This window comes from Falco naumanni, chromosome 5 (genome assembly GCF_017639655.2).
Source record: "Falco naumanni isolate bFalNau1 chromosome 5, bFalNau1.pat, whole genome shotgun sequence".
NCBI classification, from domain to species: domain Eukaryota; kingdom Metazoa; phylum Chordata; class Aves; order Falconiformes; family Falconidae; genus Falco; species Falco naumanni.
In genome coordinates, this window is record NC_054058.1 from 47,788,004 (window position 1) to 47,801,726 (window position 13,723).

Genomic DNA, 13,723 nt, shown 5'->3' on the forward strand with positions numbered 1-13,723 from the left:
TGGAACGGCTCCTCGAAGATAAGGGACAAGGTGTTTTGCAGTACCAGAATATTTTGACCATGACACACATGATTACAAATCAACAGTAGGCTGTTGAGCAGACCATACATAAAGAAGATATACCTTCAAAACACAGCCAGGTAGAGTTTCACATTGCATCTACTAAATCATCAAGACTAACCCAACCCCACAAGTCTGAATGGGCAAATACACAAACCCATCTGTTCCAGCCTGTAGGTTTTACTAGCATTCCAGCTTTCCATTCATGTAGTAATCACTTTTACACAGAGAGCAAGCAGTGAGAAACATCTTTATTCCAAAAATTAAACACCCGATTTCAGACCATGAGAAGCTTGTTTTTATCTTACACTGAGGCGAGTATTTGTCATTCACTACTTCACTGTAAGTGAAGGTAATTGAACTTTATAGTCTCCTTCAGGTTAAAGTCAGACTATGTAGAAATTTTTGTCCATCTGCCATTGAAAAGTTTAAAAAAATTACTAAAATAACTTCACATAAACAAGTTCATCTCTTCATATTAGCATATTCTTACCAAAACACTTGGCCAATGAATTAATTTAATTTACCTTTATATAAAGTGAGGAATCCAATCTTATACATGGCATTTGACTAGTGACCCACCCCATTTAACAGTTCAGTTACAATGTATTCAGCCTTTGAGCAAGTTGCACCTAATGCAAGCGCTATAATGTATCCCCGCACCCAATCTTCTATGGATCTATATACAGTGTATACACAACTAAGCAACAACATGCATTATATTTACAGATTTTATACAACATCCCAGTGCGTAAGTGCAAGCTGTGACTACGGAAATTAAAAAATACCTTTAAAGGTTACAAAACTATTTTAAATATGGAAATTGAACCCCATGGAAAAGATCTAGAAAAATTCCCCCACGTCTGCTCTTTTGTCACGACATTTACTTCTAGCCTTTGTCCGGGCCTTGAATGCTGCAGAGTTGTACAAGTGCTACAAAAGAAAAAGAAAAATTAATCACAGATGTTCACAAGGGTTATGTCCTTTAAACTTTTATGTTAAGAAACAACTGAAAGTATCTTTTTTATTAATCCATGAAGTAAATTGGTAGACGTTCTTAAATCAATAGTATATATTTGCACCAAAACAATGATTCATTTTATTATGTATACATTTAAAAGAAACTTGGACTGTATAAAGGCTGAGCTAGAAGCAATTCTGGAAGCCAGTCTATCTTAAACATCATACAGACACAATGCAGATTTAAGTTTGCCCCCAGATTAAACTTGGTAACACCATTCCACAAGCTGTTTGTATACGAGATAAGTACATTCACAGCCAACAGAACAAAGTCACCCCCCTCGTGTCCATTTTCAACTAGGGAGTTCGGGATACTGTCTTTATAAAAAGACTCCGTTTCTATGGTTTCCTATAGGTCCCTACCCCAAAACCTACAGTTCTTGTAAGAGTCCAAAGTTTCACATGTATGGAGCATGAACTAAGTACCAATCAGCAATCAAGTCAACCTTCAGACCCCCTTGGGAGAAAAGCAGCAGCAGACATGTGCCTAGTTGAGCTCTTATTTTAGATTTTCCAAAACACATACAAGCAAGGTTTGGTTTCATTCAGATGAATATGGGGCACTGTTAGAATTAAAGTGACAAGTTTAAAGATGATGGCTTGTCAAGTGGGTGTTTGGAATACTATTAAATTCAGGAGAAATATATTAGTGTGTAAAGTAAAGAAAATACAGTAACATACCCTTTCAAACCGAGATATCTTCATTGTTTTAAGAGTTGCAGCATCTAGCATTACTGGTGGACCAAGCTCAAAAACATTCCGGAGAAAGTCATTTGACTAAACAAGAAGCACACCAAATGATCAGTTTCTTCTCCTGATTATTAAATCTCCAGTAAGAAACAGCAGCAATTAGACATAAATCTTAGATCTTATTATGCAATTAAGCCAGGGAATGCTTCCTCCTTTGACCAGAGTAAGGCTAAGAACTAAAAATGTCCTCCTGAGAAGAAAGAGACAGCTTCCCCACGACCTTGATATTTTTTTTTTGTCCCAACAACTTAGACACTGTTCTGTTACATCCTCTAGACAAGATCAGGCAGCTGGAAACAGACCCATATGTTTTCACAGCACACCAATTTTAAAGCATCTGACCGTATATTGGAAAATCTGAAAAAATGCTACATATGCCTGGGCTCCCTCAGTCATATAAAAATACAATTGACACTGGACTGAAGATTTTAACACCATGATTATTATAGCAATTTGGAAGCACATGCTCCTATGCTACAATTCCTGCTTCTGCTTCATATCTAAACAGATGACTAGTGAACAGCAGTTCCTACAACAGAGATGAGGACTCAACCCTTCACTTCTAGAATGCTGTCATCATCGAGCTACAAGTTGTGTTCATAATTTTTGACTAAAACTTTGCGTACCTTTTTACAGGCTTGAATAGGAAGTGTTTATGGCTTTATTGCAGCCAGATGGCTACACTACTCTGCTGAAAGACAGCATAAGGATTCAGGACAAAACCCTGAAGCTAAGATAATTCAGCTTGAATCTCCTACTTCTTGGAGAAGTCTTCTTATTAATAAGCCAGTATACTCAGGCTACAGCTCCAAAGGAGCTCACCCCAACAGTTCCAACCCACTGTAGTTCATTTTGCAAGTGCTGTCTTTTAACCCTTCTAATGCAAAGCCCATCATTCTACCAAGTTCTACTCATGATTTTGTAATTCAGACTGAATTACTATGAAGAAGCCAGATGGGGAACAACAGTCTGAGCAAGTACCAAACAGCAGCTCACCTGCAAATGATATTGCATCCCCGACCCCAGAATCTCCTTGAAGGTATCATAAGTTTGTTTCTTAACCCAGCAGTCAATATACATGCGCTCAGGTCCAAACTTTACCATCTCTGTAGGAAAGTCACGTTCCTATCCAAAATTAAAGGAAACAACAAATATGATTTTAATTCAAAGTCTTTTGTATTAGGAATTTTATATATATCAATGAACTTTATTTTCATTAATAAATTTGGCCCACAAAAACCTTCCAAATGATATAATATGCATACACTGAAGATTTGTTCATAAACTGATGCACACCTGAAGTTAAATCTCATATGAGACTTGAAGCTGACATTCTTCAAGTCAGAAAGCATTTTAAAAAAAGAACACTTAACTTTCATCTTTAAAATTACTTTAAGAATTAGACTTCTCTCCAGAAAAAACAGTTCTGAGTGCAGGAGTCACCTATAAATCAGTTTGTAAGCTTCATTTAGTCCTCTCACCTTTCAAGTGCAGCAAGCTACATATGTGACAATGGAACGTAACAAATGCTACTAAGGACTCAGATTCTTCTACAGGCAGAATTTTAAAGGTGACTTCAAATCACTTCAAAGTCTTCTCCTGTTTCCTAGATGTTTAACTGTTCTGAATGTCAACTAATATTTAGTTCGTCTTACCTGCACACCAACATAAAAATTATCCAACAAATAAATAATCTAGTTTGAGAGGTACAAGATAACAATGTATTTAAAGTGACAGAAGTTTAACATTTGCCTTAGAGGCTTTACTCAGAAGTTATGTCACTAACCAGGTATTTTCAGTCCTGCTTTGTGTATTGTTCTCTTAATCTGGATACAGAAAACCAGAAGATTACCGCCCAACAATTAGGACGACACCCCTCCTCATACACAAACATTTCTTTGGCCCCCAACAGAGGTTCCATTTGGAAATGTATCTTACTATTAACTTGCTCTTTGTTTATTATGGACCGAAGTTCAGTAAGAGACAGTACAATAATATTGCACAGAATTCAGGACACTAATTTAGATGTCCTACAAAGCTTGCTATGAAAAAAAAAATCTGCTCATGGTATAAAATAAAAAAGAATTTAGTATTTACAAGTGCAATGTTTAGCCTTCTTTAAAGAAAAAAAATATTCTTCAATATGAAAGTCAAGTTTGGAACAAAATAAACCAAGTTTGACTTACTTTGTCCTACACTCCTAAAAAAGCAGCTATATTTTGTATAAGTGATCAGAATTTCCAATCTCATTTGAAATAGTTTTTTCCTGTTGCTTTCACTGAAACAGTAATTCTATTTAATAGAAAAGCCATTTTCATTAAATTGTACACTACACAGTTAACAATCCAGACATTCAAAGTAAGAAAAGAATCACCTCAACAGCTCGTAGGACATCTCTGAAGACAGATCGCTGCTTTCTTTTATCTACTTTGGCTCGGTGCTTGTTTCCATCAGTAGCCAGAGCTCTTAGTTTCTCTGTTAGAAGTTCCATATCTTCATAAAAAAAATCCTAATGCACCCCACCCCAGAAAAAAAGAATAATTTTCTTTTGTTTGTTTGGTTTTGGTTTTTTTTTTTTTAGTTTCTGGCCTCAAGATCCATGCAAATAGGAAAATAGATCTGACTTCTGGGTAGACCTCTACACAAACTGTTACTTTGTTATTTAAAACAAACTGTTACTTTGTTACTTAATGAAGACACAGATGGCACTAACTTCTTGTACTTCCATTTGCAATGTTTAAACTAGCAAAAACAGTCACAGCATCCAGTTTACCAAGCAGGATACTATCAAACTCTGTTCTGGTAGTCTGAGCCACATGAAACAGTACAGCTCCTTCAGTGTGTCTATATACCTGTCAATCTGTTTTGCTCCATAATTCCAAGGGACTCAAAATGCTTAACTGATAAGCTGAACCTGGCTGCCACTCTGGTCAACGAGCTGAGGGAACTTTCAGGCTATTAGCACAGAATTCACACTGCTGGAGATGGACGGGGAGACACCATTAGACTGACAGTATGAATATTTAGTCATAAGTCTTGCATCGGGTGAAAAATTAGAAAGCAGTTTTAAAAAAATCCTCAACAAAACACTCCAAGTAAACTTCAATGTATCATCCTTTAGCAGGAAGTATGTTCTCCCCTCCATTTACAAATTCTGAAGTAGTTTACCTTGATTAGTAAGAATGTATGTAAACTTATGTAAAAGCAGGGTTTTTTGCTTGTGTTGTTTTTTTTGGGTTTTTTGGGGGGTGGGGGTGTGTCCAATCTGGATGTTTTGTCATGTCAACTAAATGGGCTGAGTTTACTTGATGCTTTTTGCAAGAAACTGGTCAAAGGTAAAACACAACAATCATTTTTAATCTGTGCTGATTGTTAAGGATCCAAATAATGATTAAAGGGGCATTACCTCAATGGAATGGAGTGATTTTTTAGCAAATATAGTATTACTTGTTCACGTATTTTAAGATTTTAGTTACTTGCAGTCAGTTCGACCCAATAATGGATCAAGTTCCCTTTTTTTTTCTTTCAAAGTTGAATTCCATAGGAAAGAATTCCTACTGTCTGCAATTGTATATAAGTCTCAGCGTATTGTTTCAGATTATGCAGTGTTAGTGTGTGATGCATCCTGACTGAATTGGAATTATCTTTTCAACTTCAACAGTGTTCTGGCAAAGCACAACAGCCTTGATCAAGCTAGGATCCATTCAGGTAACTCTTGCAGACTGTGCCATGGGTAAGTGGAGACTATTTCCTTCAGTGCTGTCAGAAAAACAGCTCAAAAATTAATAAGGCATTTTGAAGAATGTAAAGACAGGTTTAAGTGTGTATGAGGTGCTACTGAGAAGCTTGCACCTAATCCAACTCAAAAACAAACCCCACGGAATCTCACCAAATGTAGTAATACTGATATCTGTGCAAGTCCTTTCAAAATCTCCCCTTCTAAACTGACTAGTCACCAACTGACTAAAATAGTCACAAATGCTGTGAAACCATCACGCAGTAACTAGTTACTCTTCTCAAGGTACCTAAATAAGGATACTGGAAAAACAATACTACAGGTCAAAATGGTTTCTACTAAAGGATAGATTTTTAGCTATGGAAGCAGAATCGTGCAGGTTAGGAATCACTGGAACTTATCTGCCAAAGTATCTAATGAGTGTTCCCACTACAGTAAACAATAATGTTTTACCTTGGAATCTATATAGGGTTTTTTTTCCAATCAGCAACACCTACAGTGTGTTGGATTTAGATTTTAAAGCCTGCACACGACATTTCTAGTTGCTCCTCAGTACTGTCTGATGCATTTTATTATTTACTAGTATGGAAAACAGTGTAAAAATGATAATTAAATTGCTGTCAACCATTGCTATACCCACTTAGACTGGGGCAGACTCACTACAAAGAACATAACCCAGTGAATTATCTGCCACTTGCTGAGATCTGGGGTGCTACACAACGCAGTAAATAATATGCCTTGTTATCATCCCCAATGCAAGAAAATTTAGCTGCAGTCATCTACTTACAGCATCTGTCTCACGTGCCAGTTCAAACAGAAGCGCTAGTGTTTCTCCAGCAGCTATTCTCATGTTGAGATCATCACAAGACAGCAGACTTGGAAGTTTATGTAAGTGCCTAAGGAATAAGTCACATTTCATTAAGACGTAAATTCTGTGAACACTGTTTCATTGCATATAAAACTGGACATTACAAATTTTGTTTTCCAAGAAAGATACTCACATTTCAATTTTCTTCTTCACTTCATTCATTGGACAAATAGTCAACAACAGTGTCCAGGCTAAAAGAGCGCTAATGTGAAGTACAGTGTTATGGGTACTTGATACACCATTAGTGTCTCTGTCTCGCTGATAGGCCTTTGTGAAGATGTTTTCCAGGCATTCCATAGTAGAGTGCAGCTCCTGAACAGGGGAAAAAAAGATAACGCAAGTGGCTTAAGATCCACACATTTTCATAATGTCCATTTATAGATTAAAAAAATATTTATCCTCACCGTAATGTCATCAGTGATGATGAAACAGCAAATCCCTAAGCAGGTTGCACACTAGACAACAGAAAAAAAAACATCAGTATTTTACATTAAAGTTACTGTTGACAAAAACCTTCAAACTCTGACCTTTGAAATTTAACATCAGGAATAATGGAAACTTGAGATTAAGACCTTAACAGACTACAAGTCTTCGACACTTTTTAATTCAGCCACTGTCTAATAGTTAGCTCTCAGATTCCATCCAATGTCAGGATCATTTTACAACACAGACTACCCACAAGCCTTCACTTTTCACACTGTATTATTTAATATAGCTTACAAAGCCCTTCCAAAAAAGCTACATGTAGCACCCCTCTCACCCAATTATTTTAAATCTCACTAGGATTCACTAGGAGAAATCATGCTGCTAAACAGTAATGGACATATATTTCTTCACAGCTACAGGAAGTATTTTCCCTTCTCTGCCATCTGTTCCAACTAAATGTCATGAAAACACTGAACCTTCAGGAGCTTTTCCTAGAACTTCCCGGTTTTTGCTGTGAGGTCCTACATATCTGTTCCCTGTTCCCCATATTCTACTCCATCTTCTCTTACAAAGAGGAGACTCAAAATAACACTTAAGCAGGACAAGCTTTAATAGCGTTTGTAGAAATGGCTGCTGTTGAACCAACACTAACTCTTCTTCCAGCTGACACTATCTATTGTAACACAGCTTGAGCACAACAGAGAAGCAGCCAGCGATGCAATGATAAAGGCAAGTTGGAGAATATTAGTTAAAACTGATTTTTTTTTAAAAAGTCTTGGTAAGAGCTTTAGACTGTCTTCAGTCAGTATTTAAAATATATCACTGACATATAGACAAGATGACTGGGCGAAAAACTTATACTTTTGGTAGTGTGAATGTATCGAATATGTAGTTCTAAATCTGCTATATGCAATTTTATCATATATAAACACATTTGCATAAGCAACATTCCTCTTGTTAAATGCTGTTAAAGAAGTTAAAATTAATACAGTAAGGATACATAAGTCAGGGGGAAAACCTTCATTTTTTTATATAGGACTTCAACATCAGCACTCAGAACTGCAGTACAGAGACTGCAACATAGTGAGTTAAGAGACTTGACAAGGTAGTTTCTAGCTTGAAGAAGAAAGTGAACTTCAACCTCTAGGTAGAACTTTTTAAGCCAGTGAAAAGTACTATGCATCATTTAGAGCATATGTCAATACTCTGAGTTTACACTAGTGAAGTAACCTTTAGTTCTGGATTACACAACAGTGAGCTGGTCAAAACTCTGTCCTTGTCTGGCAAATAAACATTTTATACTTACAGCCTGTCTGGCTTGGATACTGGCTGTTCCATCACAGACAATCTTCTTCAGAACTGGACCAAGGGTCTTAAAAATCTCTTCACTTTCAATTCCTGACCCCATCTGCACACACAGAAGACATGCCAGTCCGGCAGCTGCACACTGTTCATCGCTCTTACCTAGAGATTAACACATTATGATGAGTAATCACCTTGTGCACTGCCTCCTTCCTTTAACCCTTTGAAGATAATAGTCTGAAAACTTGCAAATGGAAATTCAGAAACCAATACAGAATGTCATTTCAGTTAATTTTCTAGGTCAGTTAAAATATGACATCTAAAGTAAAAAAAGGAATGTTATATTAACATAACTAAATTATTAAGCACTCTATGAAGTACTAGAGAAGTCTCACAGTCTTAATTCCTTTTGAACAGTGAGCTATTTCATTGGGATTATTGCTTTCTAATAGCGAGCATATTAATTACCTTTCTTTATGCAGCGTTCAATGCTATCAGCTAGTGTCATTCTCCTTTCCATGACAAATTCATATAGTATTTTAGAAGAAAAAGCACTTTTCAGACTTTCAAGAGCTGCTTGTCTTGTCTTTGCACTGTTGGAAGACAGAAGGAAGACCTCTTAGAATAAGCACATACCAGTTAAAGCTCAGCCTTTATTTTTATATGTAGTTTGTATTTGCCTGCACCCAACAGAAAAGTAACCCACAGAAGTACCATGCAGTATGAAATGCAACAAATTTTCTCCTTCTTCAAGGACAAAGAAATTTTCATTGCAGATGGAGCTCACAACAGTGCACTAGACTAGAAATAAAGCCATTTTACTGCAAGCTATTAGGAAAGTCTGACTCTCACTTATCCAAAAACTCAATGGAGGGAAAAAGTTCTGCTCAGATCCAGAAGAAAAGCCAGTCCCTCCCCAGCATGAAAACATTGTAATTTCAGTAAACATATAAAAAAGTTTGATGCATATTTCCTTTATTATGTCAGAGGAAGCTAGTACACAACATATGAATGCATTTCTTCAAAGCATACTATACCTCTTATCCAACGTAAGATCAATAAATCCCTTCAATTTGTATTCTAAGTCTTCTTGAGTGGCTTCTTCATCAACTTCAGGCCCTAATCCAGAGGAAATAATTTAGTCCTGATATGCATTTTATTAGCAGTCACAGTAGTACCCAACACTTAATGTTTCCAATACTAATAAGAAAGCAGTTTAACACAGACAATAGCTACAGAATTGTTCAGTATTACAGCAACAGAATGGTGTCAAGACTACTACATCAAACTGCCCCTTAAAATACTTCAGCAAAAACTGATCTATTCATACATCTGAGCTGTTTCTACACCTGCTTCTTACATGTGCCAAGAACAAACGAGTGAACTCATCAGATCTTACGTAAACTTGCTACAACTGACACCCATCAGCCAATCCTGTCAGCAACACATTTTCATCCAGTCCACTGCATTCTATCCCTGGAGTACACTGGAGTGTTCACTACTGATGCAGCAAGTTCTGTCTAAGCAGCCTGTCCTATCTGGCATCACTTCAGATGCCTCTGCAACAGCAGTTCAGTTAAGAGTAACAAGTATTCATAGGGAAGGTTCTCTGCCTTATCCCCCTGTAGCAGGCTTTCAGGTCCCCTACTCCCAAAAAAATGACATTAGAGCAGCCCAAGTTGCAGAGATGGTAGAGGAGACAAAGTACAAATCCAGTTCAAAACAGGCAAAAATGTGATTCTTTCCATCTCAAATTCTTCTGCAGTTCTTACCACCTCAACTATATGTTATGAAAATCAATGTCTTAATAATAATCTTAAAATTCTTATTGTCTCCAAAAGTTAGCATTGTATAATTTTAATAGAAAAAAGCCTAATAGTTTCATGAGAGGCTCATGAAACCAGGAATATATTCTTACCAAACAAAAACAATAGCCAATAGATTAACAATCACACAGTGTTTACCAGGATGTCATAATTTTGCTACTGCTACTTACAGTCTAGTACTTAAACACCTAAGTCAACTCAGGTTTTAAGTTTTTAAAAAGATGAACAGATACAAGTGAAAGAATATACCATCCTCAGTGAAGCTAGCAGGATCACTGAAGCCACTGCAGTGGCTCATAGTTTCAATTGAAGCATCTTCATCACTAAAAGGCTGCACATTTCTGGGCTGACCACCTTAAGGAAAGACAAAAACAATAGTTTGGTCATTTTTCATACAGAAAAGGAAGATCAGAACACCAAAAGTAGAATTCAACCGCCCCAACAGATTCACTTTCCTTGACCCAGAAAGCATATTTTCTTCCTCTGCTGGTTCCTTTACTCCCATCTGTTCTGAAGACTTAGTTGGCTTTGTTCTGGAGGATTATTTGTGAATAGTGGGGAAGAACCTGCCTAAGTTTTCAAAGTATTGGTAAAATTCCTAACTCTAGGTTTAGGATCTTTCTACAATCAACTTCAGGTTAAGGCAAATTCCTGTGACTGTGTTTTAAAAATAGTTTTATATTAATTTAACTTAGGACAAAATACCTAAAATAGACTGCCATACAAACTTTATTTTTCAGTTTTGAGGGACTTCAGGCCAGGATAAGTTATACATTTAGACAAACATACGTTACCCAGTTCAATGCAGGATTTATGGGATTAAGTGTAGTATGTGCAGCATCAGCAATGTCCAACCCTGTTTTAACACTGAATTACAAATACAAGCCAGAACATCAAATGCTTCAACAGGGGAAAATTATTTTCCCTCTCAGGACCAAGAAGGCCTCAGGGCTCAGTAACTTCAGTCTTTTTGAAGAAAGCATCATTATTTTATACCTGTATCTCATTGTTAGAGCATTAAGAGTTGGAGGAGTTTCACCTGATAATACTGCGATCTATCACTGTCCTATCCTAGCCCTTTATTTGCATCTACTAAAGTTAATTACAGAAGAATAAAAAAAGTTGAATAAAGAATAGTATCTCTGTTATTTCTCCACCAGCTCCCAGATGTGATTTACAGATGTGCTGGTTTTGGCCAGGCTAGAGTTAGTTCTCTTCATAGTAGCTAGTACCAGGCTACTATGTTTGGACTTGTGCTGGAAACAGTGTTGCTACTTCAGGGATGTTTTAGCTGTAGCTGGCCAGTGCTTAGGCAGAGTCAGGGCCTCTTCTGTGCCTCATCCCACCCCACCAGCAAGTAGGCTGGGGGCACGCAAGAAACTGGGAGGGGGCACAGCCAGGACAGCTGACCTCAACTGTCCAAAGGGATATTCTGTACCATATAACATCGTGCTCAGCCATATAAAGCCGGGGGGAGAGAAGGACAGGGGGACATTTGCAGTGATGTTTTTTGTCTTTTCAAGTGTCTTACACATGATGGAGCTGAATATGGCTGAACACCTTCCTGCCCACGGGAAGCAGTGAACGGATTCCTTCTTTTGCTTTGCCTGCACGTGTGGCTCTTGCTTTACCTATTACACTCTATTTCAGCTCACAAGTTTTCTATTACCTTTCTGAGTCTCTCCCCCAACCCACCAGAGGAGAGCAAGCAAGCAGCTGTGTGGTGCTTAGTTGCTGTCTGGGGTTAAATCATGACAACAGCACTCATAATTCTGCTCTTCGACTCATTTTTTGTGGTACAATTGATTCTAAATTATTTAACGCGGCAGTGCACAGCTCTTGCCAGCTTTAGGCTGGCTTCCTGACTACCAAGATCCCCCAAAAGCATACTGATCTGGGCAGAATCAACCTCGAGGTCATCACTGTCCAAGTACTTTCCACTGAAGTTAAACTCACACTCCAGAGGTTTTGCTTCGTGGGAAGTTTCTTCATTTGCGTCAGGGAAGTTCATGGGAAAGAATGACAGGCAGTTCCTTCACAAATTAAAATAAAAGCAGCTGCAGAACGACCCAGTGAACTGCTCAGCTCCTGAACATTTGATACTAGAGACAGATGCCGCTCACAGCCACAGCCGCCTGAAGTGAAATTCCTCACCATCCCACAAAACCTCCGTTCTGCCCAGGCATCAGCACCTCAGCCACACACATTCCGGATCCGCGTTAAGATTATTTTATAGCATCCTCTTTTAGGCTAAGAAGATTATTTTAAAGAGACTGCTGCCTGTGGGAGCACAGCGCGCTGGCATACGGCCACACCAGCCACCGGAGTGACAGCAGCAGCCGCCCCCCCGCCCCGGAAGGGCCCACGCCGGCGGCGGTGCCGCAGCGCGGACACCGGAGGCCATGAGGGCCAGGGACGCGCCCCAGCACCCCGCGGGCGCCGCCTCCCCCGCCGCAGCCCGGCTTCCCGAGCTGCCCGAGGGCGTCCGGCCGGCACCTGCGACCGCGGCGGCCAGGAGGCCCTCGGCGGGGCCGGCCCCGGCCGCTGCCCTTCGGGCGCTGCTCACCGCCGGCGGCGCCAGGCACGGCCGCCGCCCGCCGCCTCCCCGGGGCCGCCCGCGCCGCCGGGCGCATGCGCGCAAGCGGCATGAGGTGGCGGTTTCGCGGCCGGCTCCTGCCAGCCTGGCGGCGCCGCCCGACCCGGGCCCGGCTCCGTCCCGCCGAGCGCAGAGCTCCGCGGGCACGCCAGTCCGCCCTGCCGCTTTCCCACCAGCCCCGCAGCCAGCCACGGCGCAGCCGGCCCGCCCAGCCGCGGTCTCGCCGGCCAAGGCCGCCCTCCAGGGGCTCGGACGGCCACGGGAAACGCTGGGGGAACTCCGCGCTCCGCGAGGCCGCCCGGCCCCCAGCCCTCGGCCGCCCGTCCGGCCGCGCTCACCTGCTCCGCGCTGGTGGTTGCTGCCCCGCTTCTTAGGCTTGGGCATGGTCGCAGCGGCGCTCGGCTCGGCTCCCGCGGCCCCTCTCCGGGTCTCGGTCTCTCTGCTCCCCCCCGCCCGGGACTCAGCGACAATCAGCCGATGGATGAGCAGGATCGCTTTTTACTCCAACGCCTCTGCGAGGCCGACTTCCCGAACCGGGGCAGCGGAGGTGATTGGCGGAAGCAGGCGGAGGACGAACCGGCGGCGAAGGCAGAAATCCCCGTGGAGGCCCGTGAGCGGAGTCGATGCATCTTTCTCCTCTCAGACACCCGGGGCTAAAGGCGCGGAGGCGGCGCCGGCGCCGGTTTTATAGCCGCGCCGGGCTGCGGGGGCGGGGCCACGCGACGCGCCGTTGCCGCTGCCAATGGCCGGGCGCTACGACGGCGAGCGGGTGACTCAGTCGCGTGAGCCCGTGACGCGGCCGCGCCGCTACCCAGTGGTGGGGCTGGGACGTCACCGGCGCTTCGCGCGCGCCACGCCGCGGTGTACGCTGGGGCGCGGCGGGCTCGCCCGGCAGCCGGCGGGGGCGGGGAAGGGCGGGGAGCGGGGGGAGCAGGCGGGCGGTGGCCCGGCCTCACCCGCCCCGCCGGTGCCGGCCCGCGGCTCTGAGCCTCCGGCTGGGGCTGGCAGCGGCCGCCTGAGCCCGCACGGTGCTCAGCGCCGCCGGGGGCGGGCGCGGGGTCGAGCGAGGGGCTGCGGGCTGGCGGGCCACCCGCGCCCCCTCACCGGCAGGGCCTCCGCGGGGCGGGCGGCGGCGCGGC

At 42.1% G+C, this 13,723-nt stretch overlaps 1 protein-coding gene across 1 annotated transcript; it reads right to left on the reverse strand.

Moving 5' to 3' along the window:
• Positions 1-296: 296 nt before the first annotated feature.
• On the reverse strand, positions 297-13,240 carry IFRD1 (interferon related developmental regulator 1). Its single transcript, XM_040594226.1, has 12 exons — positions 12,923-13,240; positions 10,238-10,342; positions 9,200-9,281; positions 8,631-8,755; positions 8,167-8,324; positions 6,839-6,889; positions 6,568-6,746; positions 6,354-6,462; positions 4,205-4,339; positions 2,827-2,955; positions 1,762-1,857; positions 297-993 (listed from the first exon to the last, which is right to left on the reverse strand). Exons 1-12 carry the CDS (start codon positions 12,966-12,968, stop codon positions 904-906), a joined length of 1,305 nt encoding a protein of 434 aa, XP_040450160.1. The 5' UTR covers positions 12,969-13,240; the 3' UTR covers positions 297-903.
• Positions 13,241-13,723: the final 483 nt, after the last annotated feature.

What these genes read in the sequence shown, in the direction of transcription:
- IFRD1 (XM_040594226.1), bottom strand. Translation starts at nt 12,968, where the DNA reads ATGCCCAAGCCTAAGAAGCGGGGCAGCAACCACCAGCGCGGAGCAG. An exon ending in TCATCACTGATGACATTACG is followed by an intron (nt 6,747 to 6,838) that starts GTGAGGATAAAT and finishes TCCCCTGTTCAG; the next exon opens with GAGCTGCACTCTACTATGGA. An exon ending in GGATGCAATATCATTTGCAG is followed by an intron (nt 1,858 to 2,826) that starts GTGAGCTGCTGT and finishes CTTCTTGTTTAG; the next exon opens with TCAAATGACTTTCTCCGGAA.